The 24,440-nt window shown below is 36.9% G+C and overlaps 1 protein-coding gene and 1 pseudogene across 2 annotated transcripts; one reads left to right on the top strand and one right to left on the bottom strand.

Moving 5' to 3' along the window:
- The window catches only part of LOC113067858 (cysteine protease ATG4D-like), a 591,286-nt pseudogene that overhangs the window by 55,978 nt on the left and 510,868 nt on the right, over positions 1-24,440 (bottom strand).
- Positions 15,238-24,034, top strand: LOC113067864 (riboflavin-binding protein-like). Of its 2 annotated transcripts, none has more exons than XM_026240361.1 (6): positions 15,238-15,365; positions 16,743-16,926; positions 17,056-17,140; positions 17,997-18,125; positions 18,225-18,321; positions 22,590-24,034. In XM_026240361.1, exons 2-6 carry the CDS (start codon positions 16,770-16,772, stop codon positions 22,914-22,916), a joined length of 795 nt encoding a protein of 264 aa, XP_026096146.1. In that variant the 5' UTR covers positions 15,238-15,365; positions 16,743-16,769; the 3' UTR covers positions 22,917-24,034. The 2 variants fall into 2 exon arrangements, with proteins under 2 accessions (XP_026096146.1, XP_026096145.1); XM_026240360.1 differs by having other exon boundaries at positions 16,729-16,926.

Raw genomic sequence — 24,440 nt, 5'->3', positions numbered from 1 at the left:
GAAGTAATCAGTAACTTCGTTATTTTAAAAAAAAAGTAATCCGTTATTTTAAGGAAAGGAAAATCCCGACTGCAGCCTGCTTTTTGTCAGACAGTATGCCTAGGTCTACTGTGCCACCTGCGGATGTATCAGCGGAGCCGAAGCTCTGTGATCGTAAAGTCAATGGCTGTGATGCGTCTGTGCCCTGCGCCTGACCCTGTGTGTGTGTGGGTTTTTTTTTTTCCGAACTCCCGGCAAGATAGCAGAGAGGACAGCGTTTGGTTTATGGAAGTACGCACATTATTTTCAATTCATCAACGAAAAAGAAAAGAACATAACGGTAAAATGCACACTCTGTGAGTGACACTTTAACAATAATTAGTTCGGCTATTAAGCGATTTGTCATTTGCCTGTGTGGCAGTGAAGGATTTAATTCGGTTTGTTATCATTTTTGTTTCACAGGCAGATGTTAATTTCTGTTAGATTGTTGGCTGGCTGGTTGTTCATCATTTCTAAATGGATTTAAATCTGCAAGCCTGTTTAATGTTGTGTTTACAAGTAAGCATAATTGTACTTTGATAACTGCATTATTTAAAGTTAAAGAAAAATCAGGAGTTTTCTTGTGGTGCTCATAATATACAGTAGCCTAGGCTACCCGGGCTGGGTAGGTGCGAATTTTGATTAATAATATGTTCTGTGATACTAAATAAATAAAACGCCATGTGGAATAGCCGATTGCTGACTGTCTTTCCTGTTATTGTTATCCTGCAGTGTTAATTTAGTCTGATGACTGACGTTATTCATTGTCGGGAGTCAAGACTTTTAGGTGCATTTAAAGGGGCCGGGGGCTGTGTCTGTCATGTGTGAGCCGCTGCAAACGGCTTTTAATTTTTGGTAACGCATGAGTACTCTAACGCGTTACTTTTATGAATAGGTAACGCTGTATCATAACTGATTACTTTTAATTGATGGTAACAAAGTAACTATACCCAACACTGTTAACTCCATATTCATTTATATGTAACCCACACATTTGACTATCATGTTTATAATCAATTATTGTGCATGTCTTTTAATAACTATGGCATAACTTAAGGATTCATATTCATGTTTAGTATGTTTGTGGTTAAATCTGCTTGCTTGAAGTGTTTCTGACCATCAGTTATTTGTCAAATGTATCATATTCTTGTCATAGGAATCATGTCCAAAATTATACCCTGCAAGAGCGGGAAAATTTGGACCACATGCTTGATAAGATAACATATGATTTATGATACCCCCGATCCAAGACAATATCTGATTGGTCAAGACAACATTTGAGGTGTGGCCAACAGGCCAGTTTAAATACTTGGGACACCATCTAATCTTGCTTTTAGATTGCTCTTAGCTTTTAGCTTTACTCCTTAGATTTAGCTTTTAGTCATGCTTTTATTCATCATGTTAGCGTTCTTTGAGTGCGGATCCAGCATGCTTCGGCCTGCACGCCTGCTGCTACTTAGCCACGACTCCGCATCGTCAGCCAACGTCCAACCACGGGCTTCCCAAGATGTCACTTCAACGACTACTGAACTTCCAGCCAATCAGCAACATCGGGAAACCCCCTTTCAACGACAACAAAGGGAACCCCCTTTACACAGGAGACACAAGTAACTCCTCCAGACTTTTTACTGGTGTATCTAATATAATTTTAACCTCATTGAGGAACTCAACTCAATGCGAGCGCTAATTACATGATTGATGGTTGTTCATGTCTATGCAATTTCATGTATTGCTGTAAACTTGGGACTTCACATTTCCATTCTCTTAAACTCATTCTTCCCTAACTTTCTATCTTCCTGCAACTTGTGTGAATGTGTGAGTGCGTGTGCTTATGTGTTAGATTTGTTTATATATCTTAGATTTATCTTATAAAGCCTTATTCATATTGAAAAGAGAAGTATCTTGTGTTTTGTGCCTACAAGTTAATGTCTTAAACTGCCGATCTTGTTACTGTGCTAATTGATAGTGTTTTCACTATAGTTTGGATATTAATACCCAGCACAGATTTGATGTTAAACGGCTCGTTCAGTGAATTGCAGGGCATCTCAGTAATCAGCCGTGAAACAGTGATTCTGTTCAAATTCCCTTTAAATTCTTAAATGATTCCCTTTGAGCTAAATTGACCTGTTTCCCTTACAGTATTATAGTGCTATTTCAAATAATAATAATAATAATAACATGTCCACTGACATGTTGATGGTGTAACCTGCAGTACCACGACAAAAGCTGAAAAAGAAGCGGCTAGTCCGACAAGCATTATAGCAGTAACGGCAGCAAATAAATATTAAATCATTAAATCTTTATTTAAAACTACCAGCACGGAAGGTCCCAGTGAGCACAGTGGCCTCCATCATCTGTAAATGGAAAAGGTTTGGAAACATCAGGACTCTTCCTTGAGCGGGCCGCCCAGCAAAAGTGAGCGATCGGAGGAGGAGGACCTTGGTCAAGGAGGTGATCAGGAACCCAATGGTCACTCTGACAGAGCTCCAGCATTTCTCGGGGGAGAGAGGAGAACCTTCCAAAAGATTAACCGTCTCTGCAGCACCCCACCAATCAGGCCTGTATGGTAGAGTGGCCAGACGGAAGCCACTCCTCAGTAAAAGGCACATGACAGCTCACCTTGAGTTTCCCAAAAGGCACCTGAAGGACTTTTAGAAAATGAGAAACAAAATTTTCTGGTCTGATGAAACAAAGATTGAACTCTTTGAATGCCAAGCGTCATGTCTGGAGGATACCGGGCACTGCTCATCACCTGATCAATACCATCCCTACGGTGAAGCATGGTGGTGGCAGCATGATGCAGTGGGGATGTTTTTCAGCGGTAGGAACTGGAAGAATAGATGATTGCAGCAATGCACAAAGGCCTCTTTGATGAAAACCTGCTATAGCGGCAACCTCTAGCAGCTGAGAGGCTAAGCAGCAGGAATAATCCTTGACGTGTTTTCGTTCATTGCAAATCCCACAACATTTATTGGCTTGATAACAGACCAAGTAGAAACAATTGATGATAAACGGTCAACAGAAAGTGAGCACTCCCCGCTACTCACCCCCTCTCTACTTCACCTAAACCAAACAGGAAACGCTACCAGGTATATACCCACCGATCCCACTTGACCAAACCACCTGGAAACATACACGCATAATACAATATAAAAGACAAGCGTTTTTATGCACTTCTTCCAACAGGACAACAACCCTAAGCACACAGCCACAGCACGACTCTGTGAATGTCCTTGAGTGGCCCAGCCAGAGCCCAGACTTGAATCCAACTGAACATCTCTGGAGAGATCTGAAAATGGCTGTGCACCGACACTCCACATCCAACCTGAAGTACTGCAAAGAAGAATGGAGGAAACTGCCCAAAAATAGGTGTGCCAAGCTTGTAGCATCATAATCACAAAGACTTGAGGCTGTAATTGGTGCCAAAGGTGCTTCAACAAAGTACAGAGCAAAGGATGTGATTTTTTTGTTCTATTTCGTTTTTTTTTTTTTTTTTTTTTTTATATATGTATATTGTGAAGTTAAACAAATGTATTTATTTATTTTATAAATTAATTAAAATTAAGCACACAATTTAAACATTTATTTATTATTAGCTAAAACATTATTGGTGATGACGGAAGAGAAAATTTGTATGCTGAACTAATTGTCATAGAAGTTGTTGCTGAAAGCGACCAAGTGCGTCTTCATCCAGATGACATCATCCGTCGGAAAAAGCCGACCTCCACTAATGATAAATCTCTATCAGGTGCGCTTGTAATTAGAGCCTATTAAACACCAAACACGAGCAGAAACAAAGGAGTGGTGGAAAAATGGACAAATAAATGGGGATTCAAATTGTCTGTAGAAAAAACAAAGGTGATTTGCTTCTCAAGGAGGCATAAAGTCACGCCGATTTCCATGAAGTTGTATGAACAACCACTTGAGCTAGTTAAGACAGTCAGATTTCTTGGGGTTTGGTTTGATGAGAAGCTCACATGGAAAACTCACTTAGACAAAGTCAAGAACAAATGTAAAAAGGTCATAAATATACTTCGCTGTCTGTCAGGACAAGAGTGGGGAGCAAGTAGAAGAGCCCTACAGAATATATACTGGGCATTAATGAGGTCGGTTTTTGACTATGGCTGTATAGCGTACATGTCAGCAGCAGAATCAAATCTTAAGAAATTGGATGTTTTACAAGCTCAGGCTTTGAGAATTTGTAGTGGATCTTTTAAAACTTCTCCTGTATCAGCAATGCAGGTTGAAATGGGAGAAATGCCATTAGGAATCAGGCGAGTAAAATTAATGATGGCATATTGGGTTAGTATCCAGGGGCAGTGTGAGTCGCATCCTGCCAAGAGTCTTTTAAAAGATTGCTGGGAACACAATAAGACAAATTTCATGAGTTTTGGGTGGATTGGTGATGCAAAGGCAGAAGTCATAGGATTAAGACAATTAGATTACAGCTCTACAGTGATACAGTCTTCAATTCCTCCCTGGTTATTCCCAACACCATATGTAGACCTAGACATACAGCAGGAATTGAAGGATATGTCAAAGAAACTTCCTGAAAGCAGAATAGTACAGAATTATTTTGATTTGCATTTTGCAGATTCCATGTTTATATTCACAGATGGTTCCAAAGATCCTGATACAGGGCGTGCAGGTGTAGCAGTTTACATCCCAGCAAGTGAGTCATATATTAAGAAAAGAATATCGGATAATGTGTCAGTATATACCACAGAATTGATTGCAATATTATTGGCCCTGCAGTGGATAGAAGAGAGGGAAACAAATAACACTGTTATTGCATCTGATAGTTTGTCTGCACTTATGAGTACTAAATCTGGCAAAACATTATTTAGATCCAATATCATTAATAATATATTCATTATGTTATACAGGATGAAGCTAAAGGGGCTATCCACATGCTTTCTTTGGGTTCCTGCTCATGTCGGCATGGAGGGGAATGACCAGAAGAAGAAGAAGAAACAAAGGCGTGAGAGTGCTTATCCTGCAGTTTATCCAGCTTTTCTCCTTTTGAGAAAAACCTTGTGACTGGAAAAAAGTTATGAGGTGTGAGTAAATGAGTGAATGAACAGGAATTGGATGCTGTTGGTAGGATGACTGTTTAAAACTAAATTAACTTCTATTCAGATAAATGCATTTTGTGTGTTGAAATGTTTACATGTTTGGGACATTTTTACTTTGAGTATGATATAAGGCTACATTGGAGTGTGTACGATTCATATATGAATTTAAAAGTCTGTTAAAGGTGCATATTGTGTTAATGGTTGGTTGTAATTAGGAATTGTCTTATTTTTTTTCTTTCTTCTTCTTTAAAGGTTATCAAGCTTTCTACTAAAGGAATGACCGTTTCAAGATTAATCTAACTGCAAACAAAATTCATCTGTCATGATATGAATGAAATCAACAGCTTGCAAATCAAGATTGCACAGCCTTTGTGGTGTGGCCATTACACCTCTGGTGTGCAGTATTTTTCTAATAATTTAACGGCCTGGAGTCAATTATTCTACTTGTACCACGGTTACCACACTTCAAGACCTGGATCAGATGATATATTTAAAGATATTTTTGTACTAAATTGCAATTGTAAGATTATTTTTTCCGCATTTCATCCAATGCCTCTCTTGCTAGTTCCAAAATGTCAATTTAAAACTGGAGGCTTGAGCCGTTGTTGGCATTTTATTAATGACGTTATTAGAAAGAGAGTGAGAGAGACTGAGACACACAGAGAAAGAAAGCGAGTTTGTGTGAATTGGGCTACCTCGGTGCGTCTCTAAACAGCGCTGTTATTACCTCGCTAGTGAAAAATGGTAGGGTGATATCAGGTAAAATGGGCCATTTAAGGTTTGGGGGTCCTAGCCCCTCTGGAATTTAGAACCAATGACTACAAAATATGTCAAACTATTGTCATAACTGTGCTTGACAAGTAACAGGTGATTTAATTGGTTTATGGTTGCTATGGTGGGTGGGGTAATAATTCTTATCAAGACTGCACCAGAGAGCTGCATGGTAAGTAGCCTGGCATACCAAATGTAACTAAACTATTATAAGGATGATAAATCTATATAAAAAAAAAAACATGCGCATAAAAAAAATTATGCATAATATCTGCCTTGATGGCATCAATCAGAAATAATGTTGTTAGTTTGGTATAGGAACATATTTTTTGAAAAAGTGATGTTTTTCTTGGCGGCCCAATTTACCTTAACCCACTCAGGTAAAATGGGCCACATGGTTTCAGCTAAAATGGACCATCATCTGTGTCACTCACAAACACCTATACGTGTGTGTGTGTACATTTTTATATATATATTTACATTTAGCTGACGCTTTTATCCAAAGCGACTTACAATTACTATATAATGTATGTATGTGTGTGTGTGTCAGAGGTCGCACGCCTCAGGAGCAACTAGAGGTTAAGTGTCTTGCTCAGGGACACATTGGTGTCTCACAGTGGATTTGAACCCAGGGCTCTCACACCAAAGGTGTACAAACATAAAATGTGATCCATGTTCTGCCTGGTTTCATGAGAGCTGTGGTGAAGAGAATGGTATCTGTGATGACGATGGTTTAATTTGCAAAGACTGTGTTTGAAAAAAACTTTAATCACACACACAAATCAGTTATCAGTTATCAATTTTGAATGTGAATTTTTGTAATTTGCACATTTTGTTCTAAATGTATTGTACACACACACAAACACACACGCATACACACCCACACACAAACACACAACTGACATCAGTTCACTGATCTATGTTGTTCCAAAATCGACTTTTTTAATTGCACATTTGAATATGTGGGTTTGCACCCAATTTTTTTTTTTTTTTTTTTAATGGCACATATGGATATGTTTGTTTAATGCAGTTTAAATGTTATGTGGCTGTATAAGCAGTTGTTTTGAAATTAAAATTGATGATAAATTACTATTTCCCTTTGCAGTTTGACCGGCCCATTTTACCTGAACAGCTGGCCCATTTTACCTTAAACTGCTCATGCAAAAAAAGTTGGCACAACTGATGTTTCAAGAACTATAGGGCCTGAATTATATTTTATTACATAATTTCAACACAAAATTATCAAAAACAGTCATTATTAATCATAAATACACATCTAGTAGGCATTTATGGTATTGTATTATTGTCCCAAACGATTTACCAAAAAGTGGCCCAATTTAGCTGATATCACCCTATGTGTATTTACTTTCGGAAAATCGTCTGTCATGTTGTTTTAGTTAGTTCTGTAATTTCCATTATTACAGCTTTACTATGCGAAGTGATATGGAACTGTAATGTGGTCAAGAGAGCTGCCTGGAACTATGTTCCCCATGCGTTTTTTCCAGAAAATAATTGCACACCTCAGAACTTTCCTCAGCCAATCAGATTCAAGCATTCAGGGCCCCGGTGGTATAAATATCAGTTATGTGTAATTTAGTAGCAAATTGAAGAAAAGTTTGTGACTTTTCTAACTTCATACAAAAAAAAAAAGTAGCAATCTGATTTCTTGATTTGATATTAGTGATTTTATAATTTCAAAATATAGAGAATTTTGAAATTACTAATAAGCCAGTAAGTATTCCTAATTGTGATATGATGTAATATTTTATTATTATTTTATGTTAGTGTTTGTTTACCACAAAGTATATTTTGGTCATCTCCTTAAAAAAAAAAAAAAAAAAAAAAAAAAAAAAATATATATATATATATATATATATATATATATATATATATATATATATATATATATAATCTCTGTGGAATTTGAATGATTCTCAGTAAACACAGCCTTGTCATTGAGTGGCGAATTCAAACGCAGCACTGTTGCATTGCGAAATCCACTATGGCTCCTGTTCTGAGCGCGGTTTAGTTTCGGTTTTTGTTTGCTGTTTCTTAAAGCGCATTTATTATTATTATTATTATTAAAATGGGAATAATTAAATTTAAAGTTTTGTTCAGCAATACAATCACTTCTCTAATTATGCCAAATATAAGAACAAAGTTCAGAAAGGTTTTTAATTATTTTTATTCATCTCTAAATGCGCATTCAGTAGACCAGTTAAAATACAATAATTTTTAGTCGATTATAGATTTTATATATATATATATATATATATATATATATATATATATATATATATATATATGACTACACAGTGTAGCCTAATGCATAAACCGTTTTTGTTACTCCAAAATTAGAATATCTTATATAACAGCTAACAGTACTAATTCTAATTTTAGTATATTATAGGTTTACAAAGGGTCTGATTCTCACCTTACTGATTAACAGAATTCGTCGTTTCCGTGTAAAGCTTCCGTGTTCAAATTCCCCCCATCAATTTCTGATTCTTTAATTTTCTGATACGTGCAGAAAAATTAAAGGAAAATCGCTGTGCTGTGCAAGTGATACAACTGTGACACAACTATCGAAAGCGCTTTACTTGCGTTTTTTTTTTCTCTCCTGTCTTCAAAAATTTTACCGTAATGGCTAATTTCAGTTTCGGTGGGGCGGGATGTGTGCATAGTAGGCCTATTGTTGCCAACTCTCGCGAGATAAATAAGGCTTCAAAAACAAGCCCAATATTTTTTTTATGATTTGTAACGTCGGTCCTGGAGAGCCGCTTCCCTGCAGAGTTTTGCTTCAACCCTAATCCAACACCCTGAACGAGCTAATCAAGGTCTAAAGGGTTACTAGAAAGCTACAGGCAGGTGAGTTTTAATTAGGGTTGGAGCTGAACTCTGCAGGGCCGCATCTCTCCATTTTTTTTAATATTATTTATTAAATCTATTATCACCAATAAATGAGCCTAAAACATATTAAACAAACCACTCTTTTTTTTTCTTTTTTTTTATCTGAAAAGCAAAAACAGAAGCTATTTTACAGAAATCAGTAAACTTCAACAAATGTGGGGAAAAAAACTCCTCTCCAATCACCTGTGAGTAGAATAGGACTGGAGAGATGGAAAAAGAGAAAAACACAAGAGTTTCAAATGAGAGCGGTAACATATTTATAGCCTACTAAAATAGACTATTCAAACCATATTTACTCCTAGTATTAGTATAGGACTACTTTTTTTGTTTTATTACAGCCTGTGATCATTAATAAAAACAATGAGGGGGAGGAGGGGGCGAAACATTTGGCAAATTACACTGCAGCACTTATATTATTGCACTGGTTGGCTATTAACTGCGAGCAGAGTGTCATTCAATGCATTAGAGCAGTGCTTCCCAAACCTGTCCTGGAGACCCCCCTGCCCTGCACATTTTGTATGTCTCCCTAATCAGGTGTGTTAGATAAGGGAAGACATACAACAAGTGCAGGGCAGGGGGGGCTCCAGGACAGGTTTGGGAAGCACTGCATTAGAGAATATGGAGAACATAAAGAAATGAAGTTGCATATCAGATTTCCCAACGAGCAACCATATTTTTTACAATAATCACAAAAATAGAGTGACCCGGGATTTTTCCACTAAACTTTACAAAAAAGAAGCCCAAAGTCTCGTATAATACACTCACTTGGCATCTCTGCTGCAAAGCTATAAGCTAAGACTAATCTGACTACTGTGTAGATGCACTGCACTGATTTGCAGAGACAACTTGCAGATTTCTTAATGAGTTAAAGTTGGGCCCGTTACACACCCTTTTACACAAAGCATTATACAACTCAATTACGTTAATAAAAGAGATACTATGTGATTTGGACTACATTTATGTTCTGTTAAAAAAAAAAAGTAAAATATTGCTATATGGTTTGACACACTTTGTGTTTTATTTAATTATTTGTGAATTTGTTAAATCTAAAACATTTAATGGTGAATCTCACAGAAACCATGATGTATGTGGGTTATATTTCATATGGGGAAGTTATTACTGTTACCAGTGTCATCTGCTTCTAGTTATTTTTAGTCGTAAGACATTTAAGCTGCATGATATTGCAAACTGATTGTTGTTGTATTACTTTATGTATTATCATGCACTTATTTAATACTGCACTTATTCATAGAAAATATAATATTGATGCATTGCAAAATAAGGCGAATATTATTTAATATTATTATATTTAAAAATAATAAGAGACAATTATATCGGATTCAAATCGCAAAATATTTTTACATTTAGATTTCAGTTTATTTATTCAAATTTTCAAGAGATTCACCAATAAACCATCAGCATTGATCCGTCAGAGCAGCTCATATTTTAAAACTGCAACACGAAGAAGATTTAAATATAATTTTTCATGCTAACTGCTGACAGCCAAATCACAGATGACAGACAATGTGTCCCAGAAAACCCCAAGTCTTATTTATTCTCAAATAAAAGACATTACAGCGACAGACACGCAGTGGGGATCTTATCTGTGGGCCGTCTGGTGACGCAGTAAAGCAGCTTGGCCTGCAGAATGAGAACGAGGAGAATTAAGATCAGTTTAATTGAGAGCCACAGACAGAGACAGACTGATTATCTGCAGCAGGTCAGATGAATGGATGCTCGGACACCGGACAGACACACAGGATATCTTTGGCATTAGATGTGAGCACTATTACTACTGACGACTGAGTGAACACACAGCACAGGATCTGTTCAGCAGTAACCGTGTGTTTGAAGGATCAGACTCGCTGTGATCTGTTTGCTGTGTGTGTCTCTGATGAACAGATGCTGTGTCAGACAGCCCAAATACTGCTTCAGGACACATCCGAGGTGTGTATGACCCTGAGAAAGACTCGATACACCTGCTGCCGAACAGATCTGACCTGTCAATGTGAGACTGAGACATGACCTCTGGTGACCTCAGCACCACATCACTGTTCTCAGACTCATATTCACATTATAATGTATTATATGATGTAAATGTGAATAGTGTAAAGAATCCCACAGACTTGTGCTGAAGAAATAACCTGAACCAGAACGACTCAAAGCTCACAGACACATGAGGGTGAAGGATTTATATTAATATTAATAAACAATTGAATAAATTAAATAAAATTACATTCAGTTAATCAGTTTTTAAACATATGCCTACTTTGTTTTTTTTTTACTATTTATTTTTATTTTTTTATTCATTTTTACATATTATATTAGTTGATCTTTAACATGTGTTACATTTTTTTCTTGTATTATTTTTGCTTATTTAAATTTAACCTTGATTTAATTTTACTTATTTATTATCTTAATATGCATGTGTAAAATACATACAATTTCCCTTCTGCTTAAAATAATGTGCTGTATTAATAAACCCACCTGCCAGATGAAATGTAAATTATTTTTATTTGCATCCAACAGTGCTTGGGACAATTTGAACTGTGTTTGCTGAATATTACACAACTAAAATACAAAGTAATTTAATAAAACCAGCTGGACAGTGAGTTTTCTTTATCTGCCTTCTATAATGCTCCATAAAACCTAAACTGCAGCCCATAAAATAATCATCAGGAGAAAATATGTATACATTATTTACATTTATGCATTTCTTGGGAATCGAACCCATGACCTTGTGGTTGTGAGCTCTGTTTGCTTTCCGTGTCCTTCTAAGAGTAACTAGATTCACACTTCTGATGTCACAGCTGTTTACCTACGTGCCTCTTTTCTGGTTTCTAATGAGCTTAAAGCATTAAGCTCCTGGCGTCTACCTGACCACACACATGGGTGTCTATTTCTCATCCTCTTGACGCAGTGTGACGTGTCTCCAGAGTCAGTCGAGGCTCTTATAAAGAGACCTGCTCAAGCGTCCATGCATTGATCACGGCAGTCAAACACTTCTGGTCTCTCTCTGAGCAGACATGGAGCCCATCGGTCAGTCGCTGAGCACGAGCGTCTCAGACGTGGGTTACCCCCGCAGGCCGGTGCGTCTGACGCCGAGAGGAGCCTCCTCTCATTTCGTCGGGAGCACCATTGTGATTCTGTCCTCGTACGCCGTTGCAACTCTGGCCATGAACTGTGGCAAAAAGATCCAGGAGGAGAGACTGAAATCTTCTGAGACCTGACGCTGAGTGCCTCATCAGACGCTGCTGTTATCTGATACAGACATGAACCTTGGAGACACTTTCTGCACTGAACAGTTCACCACGCTTTGACAACGTCTTCGTCCTCAGGATCTTGGGTCAATGCATCTGTGTAGACTTTAAAGTGATTGTGTGCATCATCTGTCGTGTGAGTCTACGAGAGGAGTACTGAGTATCAGTTCATCTCAAGACTCAGGGAAACTAAAGAAAACAGGCCTATGGGAGCAGATTTTATAGACCTTTTGAATTTAAAGATAACTGCATTTTATATTTAGCTTGTGTTTGTTTCATTCCAGTATAGTGAAGCACTGGGATACATAGACAATTTTATAAAATCAAGTGTCGTTTGTACAGAAGTTATTAAAATGTTTTAATACGTTGTGTAAAGAAGCTTGATTGACTTGCATTATTGCTCATGCACTTGACTGAACACATCTAAAATAATTTCACATGATGACGGACCTTCACATAAGAAAACGGTCTGCTGCGGACAGAAGTCAGTAATTTAATAACTGATATCGCGATTCATTTGCATGCTACAAGAGCAGACCGTTTTTTTTTTCTCTTCTTTTTAATAGTGCAGATACCTTCAAATGAAAAAGAAATGTAAAAACTAGAGTTTCTTTTCAAGTAGATCTGAGTGGTATTTACATGTGCAGAACTCACCGCCAAGGCCTGTCCACAAAAAGATAATGGTCTAACTCTATGAGAACAGAGAAGTCCACACCATAAATACAGTGGTGATGATTTTGTTCAAACTGCTGTCAGAACATGTTTAGGGAGCTCTGGGTGGTTTAAAGCACATGTTTGCAGGCTGTTCTGAGTGGTTGCTAATTTGAATCAAACAATGGTCTGATAACTTGATAAAGTATCAACACACTCTCCGAATCAAGACACGATTTCTTTATTTTAATACTATTATTTTAATTACATTTAGTGTACGAGGTTTGGTCTTTTATTCCACAGAGAGACACTTTTATTTCTGTCATTAAACCGGTTAGTTTGGAGAAATGATCATGATTGCCCTTGATTGACCAGGCTGTGCTGCACTTCCTGTGTTCACCACTAGAGGGCGAGCTGCTCTACACACATCTATGGGGCGCTGCAGAAGAGTGAGTGACTGAAGTCCTCCAGCAGAGGGCGCTCCACTGATGAGAAACACAAGCATGTGCATTCATCTGATGAAGAGAAGAAACTAAGCACAAACATCCGTGAGAGAGGGGGATGAACATCTGAGCCAGTGTCAGCTTTCATGAATTTTGTGACAAGTAAAGATTTTGTGTGTAATCAAAAAAAAAAAAAACGCTTATTTTTGGCCTATTTTAGGCCTGTTCAATTTCTGTAGTAGGCTATTTGTTATTTTGTTTTGTGCTATATATTGTTTGTAATATGTTTCACTGTTCTTATGAATTTGGTAAGATAACAATATTAAATTAAATTAAATTAAATTAAATTAAATTAAATTAAATATGCATTTAGCAGACGCTTTTATCCAAAGCGACTTACAGTGCATTCAGGCTATCAATTTTTACATTTCATAATATCATTTCATATCACAAAATTTTTGCATTATATATAATTTAGTATAATACCATGCTACAGTCGGATGGTAACAAACGTATCTGAATACTGTCTAAATGATAGCCATGTTCATGCAATTTATTAATTTAATTAAAAAAGTATATGATGATAAATACCATAGTATTACTAGCATAGCAGCAGTACTTCTAGTTTTTGTGATTGATATTGTATCATGTATCTGAGGTATTTTAGGCATGATATGGCGGTCTCAGTGAAACTAGCTCTGACTGGTGGAACGAATGCGGTGCAATTAGCAGCAATGTGAGTGACCTCTCCAAACGAACACAACAGCTCATCCATGAATAGCTTTGACACAAAGGATTATTATTCCAGCTCAGATGACCAAAGGCTAATAGCTTCTGTCTGCTGTCTTCAGACCCAGAATAAGACCCGCGGCCCCGGCTCATGAAGCCGTCTGTATCATCACGAATCGCTCTGACAGGCCTCGAATCCAGAAAACAGCTGATGACATGAGCCCAAACATGCATGCCTTGAGCCGAGGCGTCCTGCAGCTCTGTGCGTGTTTCAGGCTGAATCCTCTCAGCTCTCTAACTAGGACACAGGGTTTGCGTTTGGGGCCAGAAACATCTTAAAGCAGCGCATGGAGGTGGGATTATTCCAGAAGGAAGATTAGAGACCGAATAACCAGCAAAACAAGCCTTCAGCGTCTCACCATTAGTGTCCGTTTACTGCAAATTAGTCTTTTTAGTATCATAAATATGTCATTTTCAAATGATCAGACCAAGACTATCAGACACTTTTACATCCACATTATGCTACCATTGTTATTTTAGCAAAAGTGAGATATCATTATAGTTTTCTACATCAACAAATCATGTTTAATTCAACCTGTCGCTGTTTCTTTGTAATTGTTTGTTCAATTTACTAGCCATTTTTTAAAAGAAGTCCCATATTTTTTCAGTGTACTTAATTTTATTTTTGATTTTATAATCTTAAATAGCTCAAATGAAACCACTTTTAGTATATATATATATATATATATATATATATATATATATATATATATATATATATATATATATATATATATATATATATATTCACAAAATGCACATTGCTTCCAAATAACTTTTTTTTTTTTTTTACGGTTTTAGTTTTAATGCAATGTATATGAATTATGTTGTTTTCGTGAACTTTAAATGGTATTTTATAAAAGTAATATTCATCTCCCTTCTCTGTGCATAATTGCACATTTTCTGCTCTTGCTGTGTATTCCAACAGTTTTCTGAAGAAAAGAGACGTTGAAGCAGCTAGAATACGCTCATGTTGAGACGCTTGTAACGGGACAAGGAGCTTAGGCGTCCCAATTTACCCACCGTCCCAGATTATGCTAATTCCCCCGGGATTCACCTCCAGTAACTGTCATCAATGTCCCGGGACAGGTTTTTGTAAGAGAAAATGTCAGAAAACGCAGAGAGTGACTCAGTAGCACATAATGAGATGCATTTAGAAACCAGGTCAAATGAAATAAAGCCTCTGTCTTCTTATTATTAGAATGCATTATCAAGGATGCCTTGTGTTTATATTAGGCTGTTATTGTGTTTGTTTGATATCTGCACTCACTGAGATCAAACTGATGATCTGTGTGTGTGTGTGTGTGTGTGTGTGTGTGTGTGTGAGGGAGGGAGGGAGGGGCGTTGTCATCGAGATGTCCTTGGTCTCCAGCTCCGGGTAAAGAGTGTGTGGATCAGAGCGAGAGCATCCGACACTAACAGCAGTCGCTGCACTCCTCCAGGATCAGGTATGAAGCTGTTTTATGGTCATACAGACAGTTATTTATGCTTTGAAAGAGTCAAGTCTGGCACGAGGTGTTTGTCGTGTGTAGAAGAGTAAATCGATCCTCTTAGACCGTTGGACACAGTTAAAGACATTAATATGAGCAGCAGAGGGAGACTGAAATTAGTCCGCTTATCAAATCATGATCTTGTCTATTAGGATTCATTCAGCTTATCAGACTTAATGTGTTGAACTGAACGTCTTCAAGATTGTAAACGTGATGAAAACTCAACCGAAAGTTTCTGTAGATCATGATGTGACGTCTTTCTTGAGCAAACAAAACAAGATTTAAACTGGGCCTAAACTACAACTCATCTGAAGTGTTTATAGACTGATGGATACATTCATGTTAGGTTTTATTTTATTTTAATTATTAATGAATGATTCATTTATTATAATCGTAAAGGAAAAAACAACAGCACTCCTCTAAGAATCAAATAAGATCCTGCTAAATAAACAAATTCTTACTTTTAATATTTTCAGAATTTCAGTTTATCCAGCAGGATTTATTTTATTTTATTTTATTTTATTTTAGTTTCGAAATGTCAGTTCATCCAGCAGAATTTATCATTTTATTTTATTTTATTTTATTTTATTTTCAAAATGTCAGTTTATCCAGCAGGATTTATCATTTTATTTTATTTATTTATTTATTTATTTTTTCAAAATGTCAGTTTATCCAGCAGGATTTATCATTTTATTTTATTTATTTATTTATTTATTTTTTCAAAATGTCAGTTTATCCAGCAGGATTTATCATTTTATTTTATTTATTTATTTATTTATTTTTTCAAAATGTCAGTTTATCCAGCAGGATTTATCATTTTATTTTATTTATTTATTTATTTATTTTTTCAAAATGTCAGTTTATCCAGCAGGATTTATCATTTTATTTTATTTTATTTTATTTTATTTTATTTTATTTTAATCCTAAAGAAAGAACAAGAAGACCCGTCTGAGAATCGCACAAGATTTTGCTGCAGAAATAAATTCTTAATTTTAAGTCTATATTTTCAGAAATGTATTTTCCGTTTATCCTGCAGGAATTATGTGATTTGTGGAAGATTCACATTTGATTCCATTAGAACTGATTCCAAATCATGACGGCATTATGATGGACATCCCTCTAAAATTGCTTGAGGATTTTAGAGAGAGAAAATATATATATAAATACATCAAATAACCTCAGATGTCCATGTTTAACTCTGTTTACTTAAATTCAGTTTTATTGTTGAGTAAATCATTATGAAGCAGAATATAAATGCAAATATGAATCAAAGTTTCATGCTGTTTTATAACATCACTTCGTCTGTTGATGGATGTTCAAGTGGATTATTTCTAGAAGCTGAAAGATCAATTCTAGTGAAAAATGGGCGTGTCCAAGGTTCTGCTCGGCCTCGCCCACCTCTCGAGTCTATTGGCCGCCGCTGTGATGAGTCATGAGGGGGCGTGTCTGCGGGACGGGAGACTCAAAGCCACACCCAGCCCAGAGCCTCATCTCCAGCAGTGTTCGCTCTACAGGGAGAGTGTGTGCACACTTCACAGTCACCTCACAAACACAGTCCAGTCCAGTTCATTTGGTGTCACCTTCTGAAAGCCCAGTAGAAGCGGGCCTCCATGGATTGTAGTTTGTGAATGCTTGTGTCTGTGTCCAGACTCGTGTTGTTCAGAGAAGGATGTCCAGGATCTGTCCGGCGTGGATGACTCTCACTGGGATAAGTGTGGTGTCCTCAGCCCTCTGTAAGCATCTGCTGATCAGGATTCATTATCTGTACTGGGGTTTAAATCCTAAACTCTCTGATTTAATCACATATTATTGATTAAAATACCACTGAGAAGGACTTTAATCATAACGGCAGCTTTAATCATATCTTGTGAATAAAACAAATATTGTATTTATTATTATATTATTAAGGGTGATTTAAACAGCACTTGAAATAATTTAACAGACATAATTGTCTTTTTTCATGTTGATATATTTCATATTAAAACAGTAAGTTTGTTTGTTTACATGAATCTTTAGTTATATATTCAGGTAGTTATTTTATTTATTTAATAATTTTTTGTTATTTTTATTTGTTAATTTTATTTTTTTATATTGAGTTATTTTTATAATCATATTGTTTTTTTATGTCTATTTATTTCCAATCCATGTTTTTTTTTTCATTTTACTGTGTGTTTATTAATATATTTCTTTCTTCTTTTTTTAGTTATTTTTATGATAACATTATTTTAATTTCATGTCTTTATTTTCAAATAATTTATTTATTTATTAAAATTTTTGTTTATTAGTATATTAGTTGGTTATTTTTTTCATGTTTGTTTATTCTTTCTTTTTATTATTCATGCTAAATAATTTTTAAATCCATATTTCTTTATTTATTTGTTGGTTTTTGCTTATGTGAAGATTTGTATAAATACGTATTATTGTTCTCCTCAAGGTGTTTATATTGCATTTAAAAATACTGAGAATATTGAATATATATATATAGAGAGAAAGAGAGAGAGAGAGAGAGAGATTCACCATATGACAACATGAGCTGAACTCTTTTGTTTGACTCTCTCTCTTTCTCTCTCTCTCTCTCTCTCTCTGTAGCTGTGAGTCCTTCCTGAAGCGCATCGTCTGTTTTTACCGCTGTTCTCCTGATGCTGCTCGCTGGCCACACCCACATCATGACTCCTCCCTGAAGGCGGTGCCTCTGTGTCACAGTTTCTGCAGAGATTGGTGAGGCCACGCCCACTCATCTTGTGATGACCAGCTTTGATCAGAATGTTCTTCATCAATTATCAGTTGAGCTGTTGGTAATGTAGACGACTGTTGCAGGTACGAGGCGTGTAAAACGGACATGACATGTGCTCGGGACTGGACCACTGACCCACGCGGACAGAACTGCAGCGGCGGATGTGTGTCCTACCTACAGGTAACATGCCATACCACACATGATATAGTGGTCCTATTTCCATTTGCAGAAACTCCATCGCTCCCGGTAAGAAATCAACCAATCAGAGCTGCGGTCTGTAACTTTGTTTGTGTTCAAAATGTAGAAAAATGTATATAATAAGCGAGTACACCATGAATCCATTTTCCAAACCGTGTTTTTAGCTTGTCCTGAATCACTAGGGTGCACCTATAATAAGTGTTTATATTCGGACTATTTTAGATTGCTTCGGGGGTACCGCGGCGGAGTAACCCAGTACCTTTGTGATTCTTCATAGACATAAACAGAGAGAAGTAGTTCCGGCTACAATGTTCTTCCGCAAGACGCAAGCAGTTCTGTTTATTAACCGCTAGAGCGTCAAAAGTTACCTCCCGCAGCTTTAATTCACTACACACAGACTGATATATTTCATGTTAACTGACCACTAAGGAAAATCCCAAATTCAGTATCTCAGAAAATTCGAATATTTCTTAAGACCAATACAAAGAAAGGATTTTTAGAAATCTTGGCCAACTGAAAAGTATGAACATGTACAGCACTTAATACTTAGTTGGGGCTCCTTTTGCCTGAATTACTGCAGCAATGCGGCGTGGCACGGAGTCGATCAGTCTGTGGCACTGCTCAGGTGTTGTGAGAGCCCAGGTTGCTCTGATAGTGGCCTTCAGCTCTTCTGCATTCTTGGGTCTGGCATATCACATCTTCCTCTTCACAATACCCCATAGATTTTCAATGGGGTTAAGGTCAGGTGAGTTTGCTGGCCAATTAAGAACAAGGATACCATGGTCCTTAAACCAGGCACTGGTAGCTTTTGCACTGTGTGCAGGTGCCAAGTCCTGTTGGAAAATGAAATCTGCATCTCCATAAAGTTGGTCAGCAGCAGGAAGCATGAAGAGCTCTAAAACTTCCTGGTATACGGCTGTGTTGACCTTTGACCTCAGAAAACACAGTGGACCAACACCAGCAGATGACATGGCATGTGACCCCAAACCATCACTGACTGTGGAAACTTTACACTGGACCTCAAGCAACTTGGATCGTGTGCCTCTCCTCTCTTCTCCAGACTCTGGGACCCTGATTTCCAAAGGAAATGCTAAATTTACTTTCATCAGAGAACATAACTTTGGACCACTCAGCAGCAGTCCAGTCCTTTCTGAAGCGAGACTCTTCTGACGCTGTCTGTTGTTCAAGAGTGGCTTATCACAAGAATGCGAAGCTGAAACCATTGTCTTGCATACGTCTGTGTGTAGTGGTTTTTTGAAGCACTGACTCCAGCTGCAGTCCACTCTTTGTGAATCTCCCCCGCATTTTTGAATTGGTTTTGTTTCACAATCCTCTCCAGGGTGCGGTTATCCCTATTGCTTGTACTCTTTTTTCTACCACATCTTTTCCTTCCCTTCGCCTCTCTATTAATGAGCTTGGACACGAAGCACACAGCCAGCCTCTTTTACAATGACCTTTTGTGTCTTGCCGTCCTTGTGCAAGGTGTCAATGGTCATCTTTTGGACAACTGTTAAGTCAGCAGCCTTCCCCATGATTGTGTAGTCAACAAAATTAGACTGAGAGACCATTTAAAGACCTTTGCATGTGTTTTGAGTTAATTAGCTGATTAGAGTGTGACACCAGGTGTCTTCAGTATTGAACCTTTTCACAATACTCTAATTCTCTGAGATACTGAATTTGGGATTTTCCTTAGTTGTCAGTTATAATTTATAAACATCAAAGTTAAAAGAAATACACATTTGAAATATATCAATTTGTGTGTAATAAATGAATATAATATACAAGTTTCACTTTTTGAATGGAATTAGTGAAATAAATAAACTAATTCTAATTATATGACCAGCACCTGTATAGAGTGTGTTGCAAAGTGGTCACTAAAGGACACTGAAGTGGTTGCTAAGGTGTTCTGATTGTTGATAAGTGGTTGCTAAGGTGTTCCGATTGTTGATAAGTGGTTGCTAAGGTGTTCTGAGTAATTTTATACACATTGCTATGTGTTAGGTGCTGCCAGGTGTTTCTATGCAGTTAAGAAGGTGTTCTGAATGTTGCTAAGTAGTTGTTAAAGTCCATTAAGTTTGTTTTGGGTGTGAGTGCTAACTTGTTAAGGTGTTTTGAGCACTTTGCTGTGCATGTTACCTATGTTTTTAAATGTTTAGAGTGTGTTGATACAGTGTTTTGAGTAGTTTTTCGTGTCATTTTACTGTTTTGCAAGAGTGTTGTGGGTGGCTACTAGAATGATACCATGCAGTTGCTAAGGTGTTGTATATATTATGCAGTTGCTAAGGTGTTGTATATATTATGCAGTTGCTAAGGTGTTTTGAACAATGTGTGTTTGGGGTCTGATGAGCAGAGCTGGGTAGATTCCTTACAGACTGTAGTCGGTTACTGATTATATTATGATAATGGTAGTTAGTAGCGTAATCTAGGTTACTCATTTTAGGTAATGTAATCTGGCTACTTTTTAGGTTACTTTTAGCTCACTCTTTATCAAACATACCATTATAAAAAATATATATATATTTAAAAAATTATATCAGTATTTTAAAATGTGTTGTAGCCATTTAAGAAAGTGCATTTGTATTTTATATTATTTATGTTTAAATATTATTGGTTTGTGTCTTGTTTAGTTCAGTTTGCTAATTAAGAACATTTTACACGTCATAAGGGGTGGTATATCGAACGAAGAAGGGAAGTGGGTCAGACATAATTTTTTGACCACTTCATATGTTTTGTTTGTAGAATTATTTATTTATTTTTTTTGGAAAAATTTTTTATCTTAATTTTAATGCATTTTTTGTTGGTCAGTTACTTAAATAAATATAATTTAAACATGTAAACACTAAAAATAGAAGTATATTTGATCTGTTTACCTTTATTATTTATTTACTGCTATTGTGTTTGTATATGTGATCATGTAATCCACAGACATTAACTGTAATTTGATTATGAGCATTTAAAATGCAACATACAGTACTCTGATTACAGGTATTTTTACAAGTGATTTTTGGAAACTGATTACATATTCCACAGTAGATGTAATGAGTTAGTACCCAGGACTAGATGAGCTCTAGTGTTAGCGATGTAAACATCACTGAGGAGAGGAGCGCTCATGCAGGATAGAGTGTGTGATGAGACGCTGTGTCTCCAGGCCTGGACACAGCTGGAACCACACACACACACACACACACACACACACACACGTGGAGTGCAGGTGTCAGTTCATGTCACTCTCTCTCACCACTGACATGCAGAACATGTGAAAAGAGAGAGAGTGTGAATCAGACAGCTTCAGCACTGAGATGAGCTGCAATAATGCTGTTTGAACATTGAAAAACATTGCAGCAGTGTTTAATGTAATATCAATGATTGTAAAATTTTAAACTAATTACTTATAAATCAATGTATAAAAACTTAAAAAGTAAGACATTGAAACAATGTCACAATTACAATGTTGGAAACGGAACGAAATGTGGCCTGCCAGCTGGACTGTTTTAATCTGTCAATCATGTTTTAAAATAATACCAAGACAAAGCAAGAAGAATTTGGATGGTAGTGTGATCCCAACATGATTTTTAACCTTACTCTGACTTTCCTGCCATTCACTTGAAATGATGAATGAGAAGGTTATGATTTTGATGAAAGATCGTGAAGTCAAACATTTAGTATAAAAATGTAAGGTCACTGTCTCTGTGGAAACAGCGAGATCTCATAATCAACACAATCATCACATGAGCACAAGCGTGAGTGACAGAAACACACACACACACACACACACACACACTTCACATGTTCTGAGGGCTGAAAATCACAGCTAATAATGAGAGAAAGTGTGTGTGTGTGTGTGTGTGTGTGTGTGTGTGCTGTGCTTCTTCATTCAGGAATCATTAATATGCGTGAACTGCTGATGTGTGAATATAATGACTGACAATATTAGCAGAGGATCCGAGATGTTTTATCTTCATTAAACAATATTTCAGACGCTTCACGGACACAAGATTCCTCGTAACGGCGTCTGTGCACTTCATATTACTTTTGTGATTTCTTATTTACTCCTGCTCCATGACTGAACACTGATTCTTGTTAATGATGAGAATATTTACTGTAACTAGATTCATAGTGTCTTTTTATGTTATCACTGTCTGCATTGCCACTATAGCAGCATTAGCATAAACCGCCATCTTCTTCTGTCAGGTTGGATCTAGGGTTTGAGAAGTATTGTGTTCTCACTTGCATCTGTGTTTGTTGTTCAGATGTACCAACACGGCCGAGACCTGTGCGAGAGTCTTTGGGGAGACGCTTTCATGACGGTGGAAGACGACCCCGGGGAGGAAGACGGTGTTGAAGGCCATAGCTGCGGCTGTCTGACCCTCAGCCGGTCTGATCGAGAGGTGATCGCCGCTCTGAGGGTCCAGGAAGGAGACGCTGAAGAACTGGACACCACCAAGAGTGGGCTGCCTCAGTACAGAGCCCCCTGCCCCCCAGCAGCGCCCCAGACACCGGCCCGGAGGAACAACGCCGTGCTGCACAAGCGCTCCGTGCTCACCGGAGACATGGAGGGCAGCGGGAGCGGCTTCTAGGAGACATGAGTACTTTATCAGTTCAGTTTACAGTAAACTAATGCAGTGAGTTTTCTACAGTATTAACACAGTCAACAAAACACACAACAAAACAGCTACTTCTGTAACATCAAATTCTGCTTATTTTAACCTGTTTAGGGTAACATCAACAGCTGGATTTAGGTCTGAAGAACACTTTACAATAAGATTCTTAACATTAGTTAACTACACTAATAAACATGAACAAACGATAAACAGTATTTCTACAGCATTCGTTCATGTAATGTTCATTTATACATTGGTTTCGAAAGCAGAAGTAGCTGTTAACATTATTGCACTGTGAAATGACATAACTATTAACATTAACAAAGACGAATAAATGCTGTAATAAAAATAGTGTGTGTTAGTGCATGCTAAAGAAGTGTGGTAGGCTAACATGTACTGCACTGGATCAAATGAAAAAGGTGAAGGAACGAAGAAATGGTTAGTAACAAGTGCAAAGAAATTAAGCAACAAGATAAATTAAACGTGAACTTTTATCATGTTATTTTTAATAGGAATCCAAGATCAAGAAAGTCTAGTGAAGGCGAACGATTGCTCCATACAAATTTAGCACCTAGTTCACTTTGTTCCTGCGCTTTTTTTGTTGCCAAGTCTGTGGTTTTCCAGCTATTTTTTCCCCCATTGTTCGGTCAGTTTAGTCCTGATTGGAGTTATAAGTAGTAATCGGGCTGGTTTTGTTACGCAGACCTGGCAACCCTGGCAAGACCAATAGACAGATTCTCGCTTTGAAGATGATGACTCTGCATTCACACACTGGTTCACCAGTAATGGATAATATTTGTTTTTTAGTGTAACAATATTTGCCTCGTGTTCAACTATCTTAATGTATTGAATAAAACCAACCAGGATTATTGTAAAGTGTTACCTAATTGCGTCACATTTCTTCAGTAAAATGGGTTTCAACCATTTATTCAGTGTAATTGCTCACTACATGAAAGCACATCATAACATTATTATGTTATGACTCGCTTTAAACTGAAATGTTGCTGTTGTCAATTGTTTCTATAACTGTGATATTTCGTGATAATCTGCTCTACTATCTCATAATCTGTAATGTCACAATTATCTATTACACCGTCAGTGATGTCAGAACAGTGTTATTTTTTGGCGTAATGACTTTGTTAGTGAAAACCTAGGCCTATACAGTATTTTATCTGATATAGGCTACATAACAGTAATGCTGTAAAGAAGAAATGAGAGGATACTGTAAAATAAGGTGGACTATAAAAAGAGTGTAGGCCTATAGGCTACTATTTTTGGCGGGTTATGTTTGTATGATTAATGATGTAAATGCGTCACTGTGAGGATCTGATGTTCTGCTATACTGTGGCTGCAGTACGTAAACAAATGTGTTTTTATTCTGATCGTACATGTCTCCAATTCATGAATCAATAAAATAGTAATTTGTTTGTTCTTTTAATGGTTTGTTCTTTTTAAAGCAGTGCAATGAAGCTCTTATCATTTGGTGTTTATATACAGCCA

The sequence above is a fragment of the Carassius auratus genome, linkage group LG28B, assembly GCF_003368295.1.
Source record: "Carassius auratus strain Wakin linkage group LG28B, ASM336829v1, whole genome shotgun sequence".
Taxonomy (NCBI): Eukaryota; Metazoa; Chordata; class Actinopteri; order Cypriniformes; family Cyprinidae; genus Carassius; species Carassius auratus.
Note: the sequence above shows the minus strand (reverse complement) of the source record. Positions and strands in the feature narration are given on the sequence as shown.